Here is a 21,318-nt window from a genome sequence, read left to right as displayed (position 1 = left end):
GCATTTCATCAAAGCAGAATGTGGAAGAAGTATCAGTTCAGTTCAGTCGTTCAGTCGTGTCCGACTCTTTGCGACCCCATGTACCACAGCATGCCAGGCCTCCCTGTCCATCACCAACTGCCGGAGTCCACCCAAACCCACATCCATTGAGTTGGTGAGGCCATCCAACCATCTCATCCTCTGTCGTCCCCTTCTCCTCCTGCTCTCAATCTTTCAAATGAGTCAGCTCTTCACATCAGATGGCCAAAGTATTGTAAGAAGTATAGTCCCAGTGATTTACTGTGATTACACAGTTCATATGACTATTCAAGAAGGAATATAATAACATTACATTTTAAAAAATGCTGAACATGTAGGTTCCAGCACAGGTTCCCATAGGAGCACTGACATAATTTGTGCATGTGGCTTGTCGAAGTATTGTGTGGTCATTTAGTAAACATTTAACATGTGCCTTTCCTGTTCTGAGTCACCATAAAATTGAAGGTTTTCCTTTTCTGGAACATGTATATAAATTGATGCTTTCAAAATGTGGCACTGGAGAAGACTCTTGAGAGTTCCTTGGGCAGCAAGGAGATCAAACCAGTCAATCCTAAAGGAAATCAGCCTTGAATATTCATTGGAAGACTGATGCTGAAGCTGCAGTACTTTGGCCACCTGATGCAAAGAGCCAACTCACTGTAAAAGACCTTAATGTTGGGAAAGATTGAGGGCAAGAGGAGAAAGGGGCATCAGAGGGTGAGACGGTTGGATGGCATCACAGACTCAAAGGACATGAGTTTCAGCAAGCTCAGAGAGGTAGTGAAGGACAGAAGCCTGGCATGCTGCAGTTCATGGGGTCGCAAAGAGTCGGACAAGACTTAATGACTGAACAACAACAACAAATATAATATTTGCACACAGATTGTTTCTATTTTCATTCTTATTTGAGGTTGGCCCTGTGGTGAATCCATTTCTGTAGATAATACATTGATAATAGCCTCAAGATGGTGGGTTTATCTTTAAATCATTTTTTAAAAGATTTTTTTGATGTGGACCATTTTTAAAGTCTTTACTGAATTTGTTACAATATGACTTCTGTTTTACGTTTTTGTTTCTTGGCCAAGAGGCATGTGGGATCTTAGCTCCCTGACCAGGGATCAAACCCACACCCCCTGCAATGGAAGGCGAAGTCTTAATCATGGGATCACCCGGGAAGTGCCCTGAGGTTCCATTTTCAAGTCAGTGACTCAAGCATTTTTCCCCTTCAGGATACCTAAGAGATCTGTCACCCTTCCATCATGCCCCCCTCAGGAACAGTTTTTCCAAACGTAGGGGGACTAGGGAGCATGCTTCATGGTGTCTGGGGGTGGGACCTGGTGCAAATGCCCCTCCCCACCTCCAAGATTGTGGTGGCAAGTTTATTCCATTCATTAGTCAACACCTTGAGGGAAATGTAACTGCTAATTATTGACCATTCTCTGTGCCAGGTGCCTTATGTACACATTATTTAATCCTCACCGTGAGAGAGGGATTATCAGATACATGTTAGGACGATGAGCTCAAGAGTGAGGTGTAACGGGCCCCAGGCCATCCATATGGGTAAGGAGCGAGTTGGGATTTAACCCTTGTTTCCCAAACTCCAAGTTCCCTCCCCACTGTGCTATCTCCTACTAACCAACTGCTTGTATCTTAGATGTTCACTGTCTCAGTTCGTACCTGCTGCTCTCACAAAATAACCATAGATTGGGTGGCTTAACCAAGAGACTTTTTTTTTTCTCAGATATGAAGGCTGGGAAGCCCAAGATCAAGATGACAACTGATCCGACATGTGTGGGGGGTCTCACCAGACCCCATCCCAGCTTGCAGGCGGCTGTCTTCTCCTTGTGTCCTCACACGATGGGGAAAGAAATAATTTCCCTCATTTCTCTTTTATAAGGGCACTAATCCTGTTCATAACGGCTGCACCCTCACGACCTGATCACCTCCCAAAGGCCCACCTTCTAATATCATCACATTGAGGGTCTGGATGTCTAACATAAGAACTTAAGAGAGGGGACACAAACATTCGTGCCACAACATTCACTTCATATTTATTTGGAGGAACTTGAGTCAGAGAGAATGGTGGAACTTGAGTCAGAATGGTGTTTATAACATTATGAACATTTTTTTTTTTCCTTTGGAGGGGACTTAGGATGTGAATATATAAGACAAAACCCACTTTTATCATGTGTGCATGCCAGCTGCAGTTGAGAATCTTCAGAAACTTTACACACAAAACAGAGTCATCAGTGATGTTACTGCCAGGGCGCAAGAGCTGCTGGCCAGAGATCCCCACAGTCCAAGAACTCACTCCCACACTTCCAGATGAGTGCTAGCAGATGAGGTTCTTAAACGAAGACTCCTAATTTGGTGCCCTGCTGAAAGGAAAACCCAAGGCAACCAAAAATAGACATATACTGACTCCTTATACAGTTGAGAATTTTGACAGGATAACATGCAGAGGAGTGGAGAATTCAAGGTGGGTAGGAAGACTGGGATCACAAACTAATGCAACACACCTTAGCAAAAACAAAACCCATCTAAAAAGAAGAGGCCAAGTAAAATAAAAAGAACAGGCCTTGGGACTTCCCTGGTGCTCCCGTGCTTAAGAATCCACCTTGCAATGAAGGGGACTTGGGTTTGATCCCTGGTTGGGGAACTAAGATCCCATAAGACACAGTGCAACTTAGCCCACGCATCACAACGAGTGAGCCTGCACACCACAGTAAAGATCCTACATGCGGAAACGAAGACTCGGCATGGTCAAATAAATAAAATAGACTAATTAAAAAAAGAACAGGCCTGGTTTGCCTCCTCTTGCTTAGCAGAATACACACTTCTGGTCATAAGAACTCTCCCATAGATAGATGAGATAGATGTGAAGATCATCCTACATGATCTGGATGGGCTCCGTGTCACCACAAGGTACTTACAAGGGAAAGTAGAAAGCAGGAGAGCCAGAGAAGACCTGACGTCGGAGGCAGAGCCCGGGAGGTGCATCCTGAGAAAGGCTTCCCTCATCACTGCTGGTTTTGAAGACGACGGGAGGTGCCGTGAGTGAAGGGAGGTTGCAGCCGCCAAAAGGTGAGAAAGGCAAGAGAACAGGCTTTTCTGGAGCCTCCAGAAGCAATCAGCCCTGCCCATACCTTGACTTTAGCCCATGAGACTCATTGTCAGACTGCCAGGACTGTAAGATAGTAAACATGCATTATCTTAAGCCACTAAGTTTGTGGTGATTTGTTACAGCAGCCAAAGGCAACTCATACAATCCCCCTGAGTTTTCTCTTGTACTGGTAAAACAAAGCCCATCTTCACATAGCTTTACAACACCCTTCAGGGCCTGGCCCTTGCTCATATCCTGTCTAATTTCCTGGGACCCCACTGAGGTGTCTGTGGTCCAGCCACTCTGGCCTTTCGGCATCTTCTTCTTCTTTTTTTTTTGCTGTGTCAACACATGGGATCTTAGTTCCCTGACCAGGGATCAAACCTGCACTCCCTGCATTGGAAGTGCAGAGTCTTAACCACTGGACCACCAGGGAAGTCCCTTTTCAGAATCTTCTGACTTAAGTCTCCTCTCTCCAAGCACCCCTGCAGCCAGTTACCTCTTGCTCATCCTGCACACTTTAGCTCCGAGTTACCTGGGGACATCCATTTGAGAAACGTTTATAGGGTGAGCACTATTCTAGGAGCTGGGAATAGAGAACAGGGCAGAATGAGTCTCTACTGTCCTATGGTGGAGGAGAAGGACCACAAATAAGAACCCAAATGATTAAGCAAGGTCATTCCAGAGAGGGATGACCAAACAGAGCGCTGAGTCAATGGGCAATTTTAGGTGGCGGTCAGGGAAGGTCTCTCCAAGAGATGTCTGAGCTGAGACTTGAGTGATGAACAGAATCCCTTCCTCAGATGGTCAGCTCTCCTTGAATGCTCCTGTCACAGTGCTTACCTGGTGTTACAGACTGAATTGTGTCCCCTCCAAATTCATATGTTAAAACTTTAACTCCTGACATGACTGTATCTGGAGACAGGGCCTTTGAGGAGGTAATTAAGCTTAAATGAAGTCAAAAGGGTGGGGCCCCAAGCCAATATGATAGGTGTCCTCCTAGGAAGAGAAAGGCTTGTACACAGAGGAAAGACCACGTGAAGACACAGAGAGAAGGTGGCCCTCTGCCGGCCAAGCAGACAGTTATCGTCAGAAACTAACCCTGCCAACACCCTAATCTTGGACTTCCAGCCTCCAGAACGCTGAGAAAATGCATTCTTGTTTAAGCCTCCAGGTCTGTTGGTATCTTGTTATAGCAGCCTGAGCTAGTACACCAGGTTTATAAACTGACATCACCCAGATCACTGTCAGTGCCACCCAGCAGCCTTCTGGTTCCCCCTCTTGTTCCTCCTACTACGCCAAGTCTCAGCACAATAGCCCCAGAGAACTTCCTGAAATGCAGATCACATCATGTCACTCCCAATTCAGACTCAGTAGTACCACGCAGAAAAAGCTCCAAATTCCAAACAGTGGCCCGTTTCGGTTACTCAGACCTGACTGCCCTCAAACACACCAGCCAAAGAGTTCCCTCCTGTTCCCCGACACCAAGCTCCAGCCTCCCTCTGCTGGGAGCACCTTCCTCAGCTCTGCAGACTATCACCTTCCCAGAAGCGTCCCTCCCCATTTTAAGAGAGACTCTCCCAGCGCGGTCTCTTTATCCAGACCTGTCTCCTGGCTTTTCACCGCCCAGAACCATCTTTTCTGCATCTTGGCGGGTTCCCACTGCCACTCCGCACCCCATTATGGGGCAGGGACTCGACCTTGTCCACCGCTAGAGCCCCGAGCACTGCTGGCTGTTGAAAATACAGGTGGATGGGAGACTTCCCTGGTGGTCCAAAGGTCAAGACTTTGCCTTCCAGTGCAGGGGCTTCAGGTTCCATCCCTGGTCGGGGCGCGGAACAAAGACCCCCACATGACTTGAAGCCGAAAAACCAAAACATAAAACATTCTAACAAATTCAAGGCTTTTTAAAAGGTCCACATCACCAGGATAGGGAGGTACCTATTAGAAGTTTTAGATTGTTGACGACAGATTAACAATAAAGTGATGCTCTGGTGGGGAAAAAAAATTAAAAGGTACACATTAAAAAAAAAAAATCTTAAAAAAAGAAACAAGAAAATACACATAGAAGAGGTGTCATTGGGGGAGAGGGGAAGAGATTTGAAGGACGGGAGCCAGGCCCTCTAGCCGTCCATGTCAGAGTCGCCACTGAATTCCGTGCTCTTCCCCATCTGCAGCAAAGAGGACAACGACGTCCACAGGCTCCAAACAGTTCACAGGCCGGAGAGTAAGGAGCACCAGCTAAGGACTTGCTAAATAAACAGTGTCTCGGGGGAGGCACCTCCCGACACGCGAAACGAGGTCAGTTCCATGTGAGACGCTGTTCTAACTCCCCGCTAGCCTCTGCTCCGGGGCCGCGCGGTCCAGAAAAATACACGTCCGGCGCGCATCCATTTGAACCGCACGTCCACCCCCCAATCGGTTCCCTGGACCGCTGCTTCCGGGAGCCGCGCGGCCGCTCCAGTGGCTCCGCCCCGCGGACGCAGCCCGGCGCGGACCGCACGCCCTCCTCGGAGGCGGCCCCGGAGGCCCGGGCCGAGGGTCGCCGCCTCCCGGTGCCGCCGCCGCCGCCGCCCGGCCCGACGTGGCGCCGCCACCGCCCCCGGCGCCGACGCTCGCGGGCGCAGCCAATGGCGGCGTCTCCCGGGCGGCGGGCGCGGCCTCCGGCCGCCAGAGGGCGCCGCGCGGAGGCCAAGGAGCAGCTGCCGCCGCCACCGCCGCCGCCGCCGGGTCGCGGAGGGAAGCTGCGAGCGAGCGCCCAGGCCACCGCTGCCGCCGCCGTCGCCCGCTCACCGCGCGCTGCTGCCCGACCGCCGGCGCGGCCGTCCCCGCAGGTAGGTGCGCGCCGCCCGCCCGCCGGCCCGCGCGCCGCCCGGCCCCCGCCCGCCGCCGCCGCCTCGTGCTCGCGCGCGGCCGGTAACGGACACGGGCGGGGGAGGGGCGCGCGCTCGGCCGCCCCGCGGCGGAACGGCGGCCCCGGGGCCGCGGGGCTCGGCCACAAAGGGCGCGCGGCCCCGGCGCAGGGGCGGCCCGAGCGCGCGCCGCCGCCCGGGCCCCCGCGGGCGCGCCGACGGGGGCGGGCGGGTCCCGGTGCCTCCCTCCCTGGGGGGCGGCGGGGGGGCGCGTCTCCGCCAAGTGGGGCGCAGGGGCGCCGCCGCGCGCCCCATCCCCGCATGTGTTTCGGTTGACAAAACACCCTCTCTCTGGATATTTAACTAAAAAATATACATTTTCCCGTACTATTTGTGTCTGTTCCGGTGATCGAGGACCCCCACCCCCCACCAATCCAGTACCTTGGGTTTGGGAGCGGGAAGGATGCTCGCGGGGCCCTTGGCTCATTAATTTCAGGTCACTTTCCCTCCCCACCCCGTTATTATTATTATTTTTTGGCGCGGGGCTCACGTCTAGGACGCTCACGAATGGTTTCCTGTCTTTATTGTGGACACCGAGACGGCCCGGACTGGAGGTTTCTTGTCCCCACCCTTAAAGAATGAAGACCTGTCAGTTCCCATTAGCGTGAATTTCCTGTCGGCGACGGTCACTGCAGGGGTGTGGTCCAGCTGGAAAGCTCTGGCTGGTCCCGAGAGGTCGCGCCTGCACCCTGATTGGGTGAAATTTTCTGGACTTGGGTCTTTCTCCCCCGTCCTCCGACACGTAGTTAGGTATTTTAAAGACCAACCGTCAGCCTGAAGTTCGTGTGAGCTGGCCCCGGAAGGTGGCCGCTGAGTGCCGGAGCGCTTGCAATGTGGCTTGACCTACTAGAGATGCCCTCTTCGGTGAAAGAAACACACCTGATTTTAAATCACTTAGGAGAAAACAGTAAAACACCCCCATTCGTCATTTTTTCCCTGCTTAAATTATACAGGTTGAGATGTTAATGTTTCGAACATATTGGGTTAGCTTAAATACATTCTTAATGTCACTGGTTTCATTTTGCTCTCTCTTCTCCTTTTAACATGGCTACTTGAAAATTTAAAATTAGATATGTGACTGGCATTATATTTCTGTTGGACAGCGTTCAGCCAGAGCCTTGGAATGGGGCAGGGGTGATTAGGAGCCTGTGCCATCTGCTTATTTTTGCCTGCTTCCGTGATGGCATGTGGCCTCCTTCTCTGCTAGGCTCTCAAGGAATCCCCTGCCTCTTCCTTCTCACCCTCAACTGGACTGCCCAACTGGCTGCTTAATGAGGATCTTGTCCTAATTTGCAGAATAATTCAAATTAGTGGACGGAATTTTCTTTGCTGAGAAAATGTTTTCCATATGCTGTCTACTGGAGTTTGCAGTTTCACTCAGAATCAGACCGTGAGCTATCAAAGCTGAATATTTTTGGGGGGGTGGTGTGCGTGTGTGTGTGTGTGTGTGTGTGTGTAATGCAAAGCAGATGTTAATTTTCAGGTCCTCTGCCACCTAAAAGCCTTCGTTCAAGTTACCGTGGCTCGCTCTTGGGTGCTGGTCACACGCTGACCCACACTCTTTTCCCTTCCCAACTGTTAGATACTGTCAGTTTTTACGAGTACAAATGGTGGTTGTCAATGATACTGTCCCCTAAATCTTCATTTTGACTAATTGTAAAGCCTGTCAGTTTGGGAGGGTTAAATCAATGTTAAGTAGGAGAGAATCAATTAGTATAGAATCTCAAGTCCAGTAATGGTGACAGGGACTCTTGGAGAGTTGTGAGCAGTCCAGTAAAGGACAAGGTAGAACAGAAGATGTCTGTATTCTGTTGCCTTGGTTACTCTAGAATGGCTTTCAAGAGAAAGTATAATGTGTGGAGATTTGATTTCCAGATAATATCTTGAAGTGTGTGTGTGTGTTAGTGAAAATACTTTTTCTCCAGAATCTTAGGATTGAAAGTGAAATTTGTGTTCTCTAAAGTGTGAAATGTTTGCTAATCAACAGAAAAACTCTAGATAGTATTTTTAGGGTGGAGAAATAAGAAAATATTAATCCAAAAGTTTAAAAAGTGTACTTGTTCCAAATATTAATTTAAAAAATTTAATTCACATACACGCACACACACAATAGAAGCATTTTAAGTGAGGTGAAAATTTCCTTTGATGCAAAGAAACAAGGTCATTGATTCTTACCAGGTTTTACCCAAATAAGCTTGCTTTTTAATTTTGTTATGAGTTTAGCGATGTGTTGTTTAGTTAACTGATTACTATTAATTTCACAAACTGTGAAGCCTTGGGAACCAGGTAATGGATACAGTAAAAAAGAGAGGCAGAAATTTTTCCATTGCACAAATGAGAAAGTGGAACCTTTGTGTTTTATTAGAATACTTGAGTCTGGAGCAGGGTAGTAACCTGGCAGTTCACACCTCTGCAGTCCTGGGCATGTCACTGACCCAGGGCCTGGGTGCCCCTGGGCAAGCTGCTTGTAAGATTTTTTGTCTTTCTTGTCCATTCTTCCCATACAGGATTCCTGTGTCAGGCAAGATGTTCCCTGGGCCTTAGGAGGCCTGGGCCCCGGAAGCGGCACCTGGCACATGTTACATCTGAGAGATCTGAGAGCAAGTTCAAAGTGAACAGCTCGGGGTGGGGAGAGGGATTGGGGGTGGAGTAAAAGTGTGAAATTTCCTCCCTGGTGTTGCTTAGCACAGCCTTCATCTTGGGGCTTTCATTTTCAGTAGAAGGGGCAAACTGCCTCATAAGTATATCCAGGAGGAGATTTCCCTGTTCCAAGAAGGTGACAGAACATCTGTAATAATGTTTTCCTCCCTGGGTTTATGGTCTCTATGGGACGTAATGTATCCACCTGCTTTTGTAAGTGTTTCCATAGTGTAGGAACACTGTTGCGAGATGGGGTGACAGGGAACAGTTAACTTTAACTACTTTGTGTGGTGTTTGCGCCTTGACCCAAAGAGGCTTGAGTCTGAGGACCGCATTGACTACAGGCTAATGATTATAATTTTTCACTTGCAACTTAGGAATGCCTTTTTAGGCAAAAAGTCAGGCACTGTGCTGCACATTCCCTGGGGCACCTTCTCTGGTCCCGTGTGAGGATGTCTTGGAAGAAATGTTTAATAATATTTATCCCCTTCCTAAACACATGATGTGGGTGGAGCGTATTTCCACTCGCCACTCGGCCCTGGAGTACTGTCCTAAAGTTCCCTGTGTCCACACCATCGACCCCCTCTGCTTCTCTGAGTTGCTTTAAATTTCATCCCTTGCCGACGTCATTCTGTGTGCCTGAGTGTGCAGAGGGCTGTATTTATTCGGTTCCTCTTGAGTGGCACTGAAGTGCCCACCTGTCTGTGGCAGCTGCGTGTGTCTTTCAGAGCCCAGCCCCGGCGCCCTCGGAGCCACGCTGGCCCTCCTGGCAGAGCTCCTCGGATGGGAATTCAGGCCCAGGGCCAGCCCGGGCGGCGGGGCCGCTTCCTGGCTGTGTGATGCTGGCCCGGCCGTGTCACTTCTGTGTGCTTCGGCTTCCTCTCGCTACCTGCCTCTCAGGATTCTTAGGATTAGATGATTTCATACTCAGGAAGCACTTGGAGCAATGCCTGGCATCCAGTGAGAGCCGTCCGTGTTAGCTGTGATTTTTATCTCTGCCGTATATTGTAGTCACATTTCGTTTCCTCGGTGTCTTCTGATAATGGACTCTGGTTCCCAAAGTTACCATGAAAGGCCACAGTTTCGCGTTTCATGGTTTAGTGATAGCTTTGTACTAGGCTTCGATGTAGTGGGTGTCACCTCACAGGCACAGAATAAATATGTAAGGAATTATACCGGAGAGCCAGGGGATCTTGCCTCCTGTAAAGCTTCAGAGTGAGTAAGGAACTTAAAATCAGCTGGTTCCAGGAAGGTGATGTGTGTTCCAGTTTACAGGAGTTTAGCTAATTAATGAATTGTTGTTGTTCAGTGGCTCCCTCGTGTCTGACTCTTCCCGGGCCCCCTGGACGGCAGCGTGCCAGGCTCCCCTGTCGTCCACCATCTCCCGGAGTTTGCTCAGACTCTGTAATTGAGTTTCTGGCTGATTCTGTTCATTTATTTTTACTGTTCAAAGCTCCCCCCCCTCACCCTCCCACCACTTCCTTTCCGTTTAAGGAGAAGAGGGTGTGGCTGACTGGCTCTTCCCCTGTTGGTGATGAGTGCACTCTTTCAGGAGTGACTTAGGGTCTCAGGGTTTTCCTCTGTTGCGATCCGGTTGATTCCCACCCTATTGATTTACTCCCTTGTTTGTTCCCTGAGGACGTGGGGTCCCCCTCAGCCAGCCCCACTGGCATCCCTTCACTTCCTCTTTGGCCCCGTCCTTTGGTTTATCACGCCTGCCTTGACTGAACTGCTGTCCCGGGGACTTTGAATGGAGTGTTCTCTTTACACTCGGCCACTTCATTCATTCTTCGCTCAGGTTGACCTGGACCCAGGGAGTGTGAGGTGATCGTGGCTAAGAAAGACAGGGGGTCTCTTGGCAGGAAATGAGGGGGGGGGACAGCCTCTAAAGCTGACCCTGAAGCCCAGACTCAGGGCTGAAAGAGCAAGCTCAGGGCAGATCTGAGAAGGGTGTCGTGGGCAGAGGGAACTGCATGCATGAGCTCCCGGAAGCGTGGAGCCCTTGACTCACCCCAGGGACCCACAGGAAGAAGAGCAGCGTGAGCCAGGCCGGGTGAGGGCGGGGTCGCCGTCAGGAGTCTAGATTTGGTTGGGGGTGCGGAGGAGTTTAAGCAGGACCGCAATATAGCTTGTGTTTTTAAAGAGCATTCCTATCAGTGTAGTGAGGGGGTGGGACAGTGGCGAGGCGGGGACCCAGAGTGGAGATGGGGAAGGAGGGAGTTGAGACACCCCCTGGCTGGGGCTGGGTGGCCCCGGAGGCCTGAGCGCTCTCAGATCTGGGTGCCCGGCAGGTATTTGACAGTGGGACCACTGTGGCTTTGTCGGTGGATTGGTTAGATGTGGTGAGAGAGAGGTTTCTGGTTTGAGCAGTTGGCCAGGAGGTGATTTCAGTACTGAGAAGGGCAGAGTTAGGCTTGGGAGGAGGAGGGTATAACATTAGGGGCCTTCCAGGTAAAAATGTTGAGTAAAGGTCACACACTGGCCCAGAATTTTCTATGGGTCTTACACATGTCAGTGTAGGATAGATGGCCTTTTTGTAAATGGCATTTGGGCAACTGGTAGCTATTTGAGAGGGAGTATGTATATATATACATATCACTCCTTAGGGTAAACTGGTAGATCCAGTTTAAGGGGAAAAAAATTTTTTTTAATGAAACAGTGAGACTACTAGACGAAAACATGGAGAGTTATTTCATAATCTCAGAGTGGTGCAGACATTTCTTTCTTTCTTTAAATAATTTTATTTATTTCTTTATTTCGGCATTGTTGGGTCTTCACTGCTTCAAAGGCTTTTCTTTAGTTGCAGCAAGCAGGGTCTACATTAGTCGCGGTGCATGGACTTCTCGTTGCGGTGGCTTCTTTTGTTGCAGAGCATGGGCTCGAAGGCGTGCAGGCTTCAGTAACTGGTGTGTGGGCTCGGTAGTTGCAGCTCCTGGGCTCTGGAGCATGGGCTCAGTAGTTGTGGCACACAGGCTTAGTCGTTCTGTGGCATGTGGGATCTTCCCAGATCAGGGATCAAACCCTTGTCACTTGCTTGACAGGCATTCTTAACTACTGAGCCGTCAGGGAAGCCCAGGCATTTCTGAGTATGTCAAAATCCAGAAGCCATAAAAGAAAGTATTGAGCTACTTAAAAATAAGACTTTTGCTGTCAGAAAATACCATAATCAACATCAAAAGTTTGACATCATGTTGGGGAAAATAATAACATCACAAAGGACTGCTTTCCTCAACACATAAGGAGCTTCCATGAATCAAAACAGTTCAGCCTGGAAGAAAAACGCATGAAGGAAATGAAACAACAGTCAGTTCACAGAAAAGGAAGTACAAACGGCTCTTAAATCTTAATAGATGTTCAGCCTCACTAGTGATAGGAAGGCTGAAACAAACAAAGCCCCAACCACACTTGTCACACTGTCTGTCATCTCCCTCACGGTGATGGAAACATCCGATAATTTCTTGTGCACTGGTGGTGGCTAGGGTCAATTGGTAAAACTTGGCAGTAGCTGGCAAATAAAGAAATGCGCCTAACCCTTCATCCTTTGGAAATTCTTTGAAGATATGCACATATGAAATGTCCTGTGTTCCTGGTGAACTTTTAAAGATTGGAAACAAGCAAAATGTCCTAGGGGCCTGGTGACTTTACGTTGCAGCCATATCACGGAGCACGCTGCCCGGCTGTTAATGCAGCTTGATATGTGTTGACAGGGACTGACCTTCAAGACGAGGTGCCATTCGAGAAAAGTAAGGTGCAGACACGTGTTAGGAGCCCCGGTTTGTATAAAAAATAGCATATGCACAGGATATTTTTAACTTTTTATTTTGAAATAATTATATACTCACAGGATACTGCGAAAGTCATATATTGAATCCCATGAACCCTTCGTCTGCTTCCCCCAGTGGTGCCGTCTTGCCTAACTGAAGTGCCATAGCCAAGCCAGGAAACTGACCTCTGTATAATACTGTTAATCAGACTACAGACCTTACTCAGTGTGTGTGTGTTTCTGGGCAGTTTTATCCCACATGTGGATTCATGTAACCACCTCTGTGGTCCAGGCACAGCTTTGTTCATAGAGTGTCTTTGTCAGGATGCCTAACAGATCAGTGTCAATGATGGTCTGTTGATTGATTGCCCTCAGAGGGCATACGAGCAGCTGAATGATCGGGCTGGGAAGGCGATGTTCCTTTTCACTCTCATGGTATATTAAAGACCTGCTTTCTGAACAGTGGGTGGCATCTGGACATCCAGGTAGAACTACCAGGTAGAAGGTATCTGCGAGCTCTGCCAGGGGATAGACACGGGGCATTGTCGGGCCCTGGATGAGACTATTTCACATCTGGGCGGGGCAGGGGGTTCCTGACAGGAGAGGGTGGTGGTGGGGGCACAGCAGAGGGGTTCTGGTGCACCCCAGGGCCCTCACGTTTAGAGGTCAGCTGGAGATGAAGCCCCCGCCCCCTACTTTGAGGAGGGAAGGGACCCCTGTCATGTGCAGCTGAATTTGAAGAGAATTGGTTATTGGATTAACTTTATCAAGTTTCCTTCACTTTAAAACAGGCTGGATTCTGTTGACTGGATCCCAAAATAAGATGGTGTGGAAAGCCTTTATTGTTTCATTTTAAAATGAGATGGGGGGGGGGAGGCTTCATTGCACAGGTAAAACTAGCTATGGCGGGAAAAAATCAGAACAGTGATTGCCCTGGGTGCGGGGTAGGGGAGGATTGGCTGGAGAAGGGGCCCGAGGGAACTTCCTGGAGTGAGGGCAGTGGTGTGTCTCAAGGCCAGGGTCTGGGTTACACGAATGTATCGTTTGTCAAAACCTGCCTGAACGTGTGTGCGTTTTACCGTAAAAACTGCAAACAGATGCTGAATTCCACATAATGCTGAGGTGTTTCGCGGTGAGTTATAATTGATGTCTGCAGCTCACTTTGCAGTTTACAAAATTGTGTTGGTGGATGGACGGAGGGTGGGCAGACATCAGTAAAGATGGGCAGATGTAATACATATACCAAAATATTAATTGTAGGATATAGGTAGTATAGAGGTATATGATATTCAAAGTGAAAAAAAAATTAACTTTCCTGTGTGTATAACATTTTTCATAACAAAATTTAGGGGAAAATTCTACAGAACACGAAATGCTGTGTTATCTTGTATTTAATGTCACTTCATGCTATGTTCCCCAATCTTTAAACATGTAAAGGTGGCATGGTGTTTCCTGCTGTTAAGAATCTACATCTTACTTTCTCTTAATCACTTGCTTGAGTCGTCAGCTCTTTCTCTGCTGCCCTTTGTCCTTAAGAGGCCAGGGTTCAAGGTTTTCGAGCACTTCCTGGGGAAGCAGCTCTAAGGCTCTTATCTTGGCGGATTATCCTGACCTCGGAGTCCCTTCTGAGTCCACAGATTTGCTTTTTTTGTTGTTGTTACACAAATGAACCTATTCATTATAGGCTAGGCAATGTTATCAAATGGTGGTGCTTCTCCTGGTCCTTAATTCCTTCAGTCTTCTTTCTGACGGCAGCCTTGACTGTGAGGCAGAGGTGGTGGTGAAGGTCCAGGCACCACCCGCTGCGGTTCTCACGCAGGAACCGCAGCGCCAAATGCCCACGGCTCGTCCCTTCATCTTGGTTTTGCCACAGAAGGAGCAGGTGTGCTTGGCACGCTGGCTGGTTTCATTTTCTTCACCATTTTCCTGAGGGAGGCACCATAATGGGCCCCCTGTCTGCCCATGATTCCAACCTTGTTGGTGTGTTTTGCCAGGTGGCCACCACCTAGGTCCGAGCCCAAGAGCCAGATTTACTTTTCAGGCGAACCTCAAACTAATTCCCCACCTCACCAGGCAAGGGTGGGGAGAGGCCTGTCATTCCCTGAAGGAGAGGAGAGGCTTCTTGCCTGCAGCTTCTTTTTTTTTTGATCCCAGTCCCGCTGGCCTGACCACCCTGGGCCCCCAAGTGCAGCCCTGGGTGCCTTTGAGCTCCAAGGTTCTGACTCTGCCTTAAGTTAAAGGAGAAAAAACTCGAGTGGCCCCGGAAGGGCTCAGAAGCCACATAGGCTTCTTTGAATACTTTCTTTTTCCAGAGGTCATTTATTCACAAGATTTAAAAACAATTTTTTTTAAAGGTTTGCTGTGAAGAGACTCTGTCTTCCCCTCTCCCAGCCCCGGGTTTCTCTCACTGCTGTTGCTTCTGTAAATCCATCTGGAGTTATCTTGTGTGTGGGTCATGCTCAGCTGCCTCAGTTGTGTCTACTCTTCATGACCCCGTGGACTGTAGCCCGCCAGGCTCCTCTGTCCGTGGCATTTCCCAGACAAGAATACTGAAGTGGGTTGCCATTTCCTTCTCCAGGGGACCTTCCCTACCCAGGGATCGCACCTGTGTCTCTGGCGTTGCAGGTGGATTCTTTACTGCCAAGCTACCAGGGAAGCATGAACGTTGTTGAGAGAGTAGAGGAAAAGTTCTCATCACAAGGAAAAAAAATATTTTTATATTCTTTTAATTTTGTGTTTATATGAAGTGATGGATGTTCACTAAGCCTGTTATGGTAATCATTTCATGAAGTTTATGTCGGATCATTGTGTTTTATACCTTAACCTTACACAGTGCTGTATTTAGTGGTATCTCAATAAAACTGGAAAGGGAAAAAAAAAAGCCTTAGCACCAGTTCCCAGGTTTCAGGGCACTCCAGCCTCCATCCCACTCTACACTTTGAAAAATGGTAGAATTAAAAATAAAACTTGCTTAACACATGGTACGCAGTAATGAAACTAAAACTATTCAGCTATGTATACTTGAAACTTGGGTGCAGATTCATAGTTTTTGTGACACGATGTCCTCTTAGAATTAACTCTCGGGAGTCCTCGTCCAAGGGTGACTGTGTGGCTCCCCCAGCCCCTCCCCACCCCATGAGGGAGCATTTAACAAAATCTGGAGATACTGGTTTGTCACAGCTGAGGGGAGGAGTGCTGCTGGCCTTAGTGGGCAGAGGTCAGGAAGCTGCCAGTTTCCCGCGGCACACAGGACAGCTCTCCATGCTAGAGAGTTTGTTGTCGTTATTTAGGCTCTGAGTCACGTCGGACTCTCTGCGACCCTGTGGACCCCAGCACACCAGACTTCCCTGTCCTTCACTATCTCCCAGAGTTTGCTCAAATTCATGTCCATTGAGTTGGTGATGCCATCTAACCATCTCATCCTCTGTCATCCCCTTCTCCTTTTGCCCTCAAATCTTTCCCAGCATCAGGGTCTTTCCCAACGAGTCAGCTCTTCACATCCGACCAGAGTATTGGAGCTTCAGTGTCAGCATCAGTCCTTCCAGTGAATATTCAGGGTTGATTTCCTTTAGGATGGACTGGTTTGATCTCCCTGCAGTCCAAGGGACTCGCAAGAGTCTTCTCCAACACCACAGTTCTAAAGCATCAATTCTTCGGTGCTCAGCTTTCTTTATGGTCCAACTCTCACATCTATACATGAGTACTAGAAAATCATAGCTTTGACTATACGGACCTTTGTAGGCAAAGTGATGTCTCTGCTTTTTAATATGCTGTCTGGGTTTGTCATAGCTTTCCTCCCCGAATGGCTGAGATTGAGTGACCCTAGTTTAGGACACTGAGAGGTGACGTTTTATCCCATTTCTCTTCTCTGTGGTTTTCCTGTAGCTTTCTGGGAAATACTTCATGAACAATGGCCAGTCGGGGTAAATACCCCTGGTGTTGACATCAACCTGAGTTACATTTGAGGTAAACCCTTACCGTCCAGAAAATTCCAATTAAACTAACTTCACTTAGATCCTCATTCTATCAGTTGTATCAACAAGGATTGTTTCAAAAGTCTGTGTACCAAAGTACGGATCAGGCTTAGACTCTGCTCACAAGGAAGTCAAAATCCCTCAGAGGCAAGCGGATATGAAACCTTTCTGCTCCTGGAAGGTTTCCAGAAGCAAAACAAGGCCAGGACTGTTCACAGGGCTGCTTCCGCGAGCGTAGAGACAGGCCAGAAACAAAACCCGCAGTTGAAGGAGGGTAGGTGAGAGGGGCGAGAGAGGTGACTGGTGCGTGGGGATTGTTTAGGAGGGGCCTGCCCAGCCTGCCCAGCTGTTCAGCGTGGAGCGGGGAGAGTGCGGGCACCCTCTGCTCGAGGCGCGCAAGACAGCGGGGACCTTGGGCCCCCAAGCGTCCTTGGCCTGAAGACCCTGGTCAAGCCGGGGGAGATGAATGCGTCCACACTTAATTGTGCGACATGACCTCGATCCTGAGTGTTTTAATTGGGGTCCAGGAGCCCCACGCCTTGTGTAACTTGTTGCCTGTTTCTTTCCAGATTTCTCCTTTAGAAAGTGGATGTGTGGGATAACATGTCCAGTGTGTCCGAGGAGAGAAGAAAAAGGCAGCAGAACATTAAGGAAGGACTACAGTTTATACAGTAAGGGCTCCCTGCACAACTCATGTCCTCGCCACGTAGCAGTTCCTTTTTTCTGCGGCCCTGCATTTACCAGGGGATAGGAAACTTTGAGTCCTATTCACTTGGGTTAGAAATCAGGTATTTTTTGTCCCAGCAATGCTTTCTGTTCCCGGAACATCAGTCCCTTTGTGTTCCGAGGCCGTCACTGATATTTCAGGGTTAAAATCCTGACGTATCTCCCAAAATGTTTGACGGAGGAATTTGAACCTATTTCACTCTGATGAGGGAAAGTCAACATCGGTCAGCACCCAGGGCTTTTGTGGTCACAGTCCTCCTGTTGAGAAGTCCGGTCTCCAACTGGCCTTCGTGACGCACGTCAGCAACAGGACCACAGCCCGGGTGGCCATGTCCAAGCAGAAAGACTTCTTTGTCCCTCCTAGGAAGGGGATATTCTTTCCCTCTGTTCTGCAGTGAATTGGAACAAGTAGAACTAGTGTTTCTGTACTATTTTAAAACTTTTTCGGCACGTGAAGAATTAGGCCCTCTTTTAGTAGAAGTAGATTTGAAAGGTAAATGTTTACCCTAAAGAAAGTACAAAAGAATAGTTTTAGATTTTTTTCGTAACTACAGTTACATGTGAATCATGGTCATAGAGGACAAATAGGTCTTTCAAATGTGCTTTGAACCAGTGGTGAGCTAATGAGAACCGCTAGTTTTAGGGTCACTCCTGGATAAACAAATCCTGACAGGGACCTGATCATCAAAATTAACTGGTTTCTTCTTCTTAGGTCACCGCTGTCGTATCCAGGAACACAGGAACAATATGCGGTAAGGAAAAGATGTGTTTGAAAGTAGCCTGTGAACTGTCACATGAAGCCCAGTTTGGCAAACCGTGATGCGGCCTTCTGTCTCTTTTTGTAAATAAAGTTTTATTGGAACACAGCCATGCTCATTTGCTGATGTGTTATCTGGCTGCTTTCATGACATTGTTGAGAGAGACCGTATGGCTTACAAAGCCTCAAATCCTTACTGTCTGGGTATTTATAGGAAAACTTTGTCAACTCGTGTATTTAAGACAAGGTTGAGTTTTTTCCAACATACTCGGACAGTTGTGTATTTTCTTTCCTCTGGTAATATAGTTTTGAAGTAATTTCTTTTGAGCCCCTTGACAATTACTTTTTGCCTTTCATTTCAGGAAGAATGAGAGGGACAGATTTTGTTGAGAAGGAGAGTACAGAGTGTCTTTTGGTTTTTCTTTAGCAGAGAAATTGTCACAGTAAAGGGGTGACTGGGTAATCAAATGAAAGAGCTGGAGATGAATCTAGTTGGAGAGAAAGCCCAGTGGGCTAGGCCTGGAACTAAAGACCCTCATCTCTGCAGACCGTTAGTTCCTTGTGGCTTTGTGTCTCTGCGGGTTTTGGTGTTTCTGAACGTCACTTCTTTCTCTCTGCCTCCCTCCTTCTCTGTTCATTTCAGCCTCTTCCTTCCTTTTCTCCAAACAGACATAGAACTGTAAAGTATGGGAGCTAGCAATCATGTGGAGCAGTCCTTTGATTTTACGGGCACTCGGGGCCAGAGAGGGGAACCAGCCTGTTTCTCAAGTCACCTCAGTCATTAAAGATCGATCTGGAGTTTCCTTTGTCACTTTCGTCAGCTTAGATGTGAATTCATGAAACGAGATGAAGAGCTGCATGTCTATCTGCCCACTTGATAGGAAAGGATTACTTATTAATTTATTTTGGGGGCTGCACTGGGTCTTCATTGGGTGCACAGACTCTCTAGTTGAGGTGCACAAGCTTAGTTGCTCCGAGGCATGTGGGATCTAGTTCTGTGACCAGGGATCGAGCTGGTGTCCCCTTCATTGGAAGGCAGTTTCTTAACCACTGGGCCACCAGGGAAGTCCCGGAAAGGGACTTTTAAAATCTTAAAGCAATGATAGTAATCCTGAAGGAAACTTAAAGAACCTTTGCCCCTACCAAAAGAACATGTATACTAAAAGCAATTAAAAAAAAAAAAAGATTTGACATCCCCTGGAAGAGAAACGGACCAACCTAGACAGCATATTAAAAAGCAGAGACATTACTTTGCTGACACAGGTCCGTCTAGTCAAAGCTATGGTTTTTCCAGTGGTCATGTTTGGATGTGAGAGTTGGACTGTGAAGAAAGCTGAGCACCGAAGAGTTGATGCTTTTGAACTGTGGTGTTGGAGAAGACTCGTCTTCTTGAGAGTCCCTTGGACTGCAAGGAGATCAAACCAGTCAGTCCTAAAGGAAATCAGTCCTGAATATTCATTGGAAGGACTGATGCGGAAGCTGAAACTCCAATACTTTGGCCACCTGATGCGAAGAGCTGACTCATTGGAAAAGACCCTGATGCTGGGGAAGATTGAAGGCAGGAGAAGGGGATGACAGAGGATGAGATGGTTGGATGGCATCACCGATTTGATGGACATGAGTTTGAGCAAGCTCTGGGAGTTGGTGATGGACAGGGAGGCCTGGCGTGCTGCAGTCGATGGGGTTGCAAAGAGTCGGATACAACTGAGCGACTGAACTGAACTGAACCCCCTAAATCAGTAAGCCACCTGAACATTTACAAAAGAAGAAATACAAATGGTCCATTAAAATGTGGAGAAGTTCAACCTTGCTGGTCATCAGATATGCAAATAAGTAAAGGATACCGTTTTTCCCCTAGAAACTGGTAGATTTTATGTGTGCGTGCTCATGCACGTGTGTACACATGTTGGCAGGGGTGCTCTCAAGCAAGCCACTATATGCATTCATCGTTACTGCCTTTTTTGGAGGGCAATTAGAAATACCAGTTAGAAGCCTTAAAAACACTCATTCCACTTGTAGGAATTTATCCTCAGCACAAAGTTGGCGATGTCAACAAATATTGACAAGCTGCTTTTGCAGCACTTTTCTTTGCATTCACTTTCTTTGAATTTTTTCTTGGAAAAAGCAAGCAGGATGAAACCCTAGCTGAGATAGTAATGACTTGGCCTAGATTTCATAATTTCTTACAATAGTGCTTGTTGCTCTGTCAAATTATTTCCTCTGAAGTTTTAGATACAGAAATTAAAATTTGCTTGTACTCTGACTTGTTCCTTAAAGAGTTTCAAGGGGTAACATTCTTTTTATTTTTTTTTAAGGTATATTTACGTGCTCTTGTGAGAAATCTTTTTAATGAAGGAAATGATGTTTATCGTGAACGTGATTGGAACCACTCTATAAGTCAGTATTCAGAAGCTTTGAGTATAGCTGATTATGCAAAGTCTGAAGAAATTTTAATCCCTAAAGAAATCATTGAAAAACTATATATAAATCGTATTGCTTGCTATTCCAATATGGTGAGTTGTGATTTGTAAAGTACATTAGCAAAAGTCAGCTTTCTAATTTCAGTTTATAGGAAAGATGTATTAGCTGCTTTAGAAAGGCCTCAAGCTTTGAAAAATCAGTTTTGGCCAAATACTTATGAATTTTTAAAAATAATTTGTTTCTTTGATACTGGTCCTTGGAGATTCCCTTTTGAGTATGGCTTTCGGGGAGAGGGGGTGTCTGCTCTTAAAAAAAAAGAAAAGTCAGCCTAGGAAGATACAGGTATTCACAGATGGGTATATCAGGTGTCTCTGCTGACAATTTGCTCCTTATGTTTCTCTTAGGAGTTATTTATTTTTTTTAATAAAAAAAACAAGTAGTGAGCCTTCAAAAGAATTAAGACAACCTCTTCACTTATCTAAACTTAAAAAGTAGTATTTTGATGTTCTTACAGTTTTCATAGAGACATTTATGCTTAGGACCTCAGCTATACCTGGACAGCTTTCTTTCTTGAAGATCTGGGGTCTTTTATGGCCAAAGGTCTGGGTGGTGGGTACATAGGTAGCCATGATATTCTTTCTACTTTTCTGTATTTGAAATTTCATAATGAAAATAATTTTAAAAAGACAAAATAAAAACTACTAACAATCCATTTGAGAGGAGAATCTGAATTTGTTTGTGTTTGCATCATTGCAAGACATGAATTGATTGCTAACTTTATTTGGTCTCACTCACCAGGGTTTCCATGATAAAGTTTTAGAAGACTGTGATACAGTCCTCAGTTTAAATGCCAGTAACTACAAAGCTCTGTATCGGAAATCTAAGGCTCTAAGTGATTTAGGAAGATTCAGAGAGGCTTATGATGCTGTAGCAAAGTGCTCCTTGGCAGTGCCTCAGGTATGGTATTTATGTTCTAGTTCATTTGTTTACATCCTAGCCATTTT

The 21,318-nt window shown here is 47.3% G+C and overlaps 1 protein-coding gene, 1 long non-coding RNA gene and 1 other non-coding gene across 4 annotated transcripts in view; 1 reads left to right on the top strand and 2 right to left on the bottom strand.

Annotated features, from left to right (window-relative positions):
• Nucleotides 1-8,446, bottom strand: part of LOC133063456 (uncharacterized) — a 30,573-nt gene extending 22,127 nt beyond the window's left edge. Inside the window, exon 1 of the long non-coding RNA XR_009694411.1 lies at nucleotides 6,415-8,446. This is a non-coding gene — a long non-coding RNA (uncharacterized LOC133063456). The remainder of the gene's footprint in view (nucleotides 1-6,414) is intronic.
• TRNAG-UCC (transfer RNA glycine (anticodon UCC)) lies at nucleotides 3,485-3,557 on the bottom strand. The gene has a single exon. It is a non-coding gene; the product is annotated as a tRNA-Gly (tRNA).
• The window catches only part of ZC3H7A (zinc finger CCCH-type containing 7A), a 37,661-nt gene continuing 22,192 nt past the window's right edge, over nucleotides 5,850-21,318 (top strand). The window contains exons 1-5 of one of the 2 annotated variants that reach the window (XM_061152852.1): nucleotides 5,850-5,955; nucleotides 16,980-17,081; nucleotides 17,849-17,888; nucleotides 20,209-20,406; nucleotides 21,113-21,271. In XM_061152852.1, the coding sequence (XP_061008835.1) occupies nucleotides 17,014-17,081; nucleotides 17,849-17,888; nucleotides 20,209-20,406; nucleotides 21,113-21,271 (465 nt within the window). In that variant the 5' untranslated portion in view covers nucleotides 5,850-5,955; nucleotides 16,980-17,013. Of the gene's footprint in view, nucleotides 5,956-16,664; nucleotides 16,685-16,979; nucleotides 17,082-17,848; nucleotides 17,889-20,208; nucleotides 20,407-21,112; nucleotides 21,272-21,318 lie in introns of those variants that run through there. The other variant, XM_061152853.1, reaches the window with a different exon arrangement.

The sequence above is a fragment of the Dama dama genome, chromosome 10, assembly GCF_033118175.1.
Source record: "Dama dama isolate Ldn47 chromosome 10, ASM3311817v1, whole genome shotgun sequence".
NCBI classification, from domain to species: domain Eukaryota; kingdom Metazoa; phylum Chordata; class Mammalia; order Artiodactyla; family Cervidae; genus Dama; species Dama dama.
Note: the sequence above shows the minus strand (reverse complement) of the source record. Positions and strands in the feature narration are given on the sequence as shown.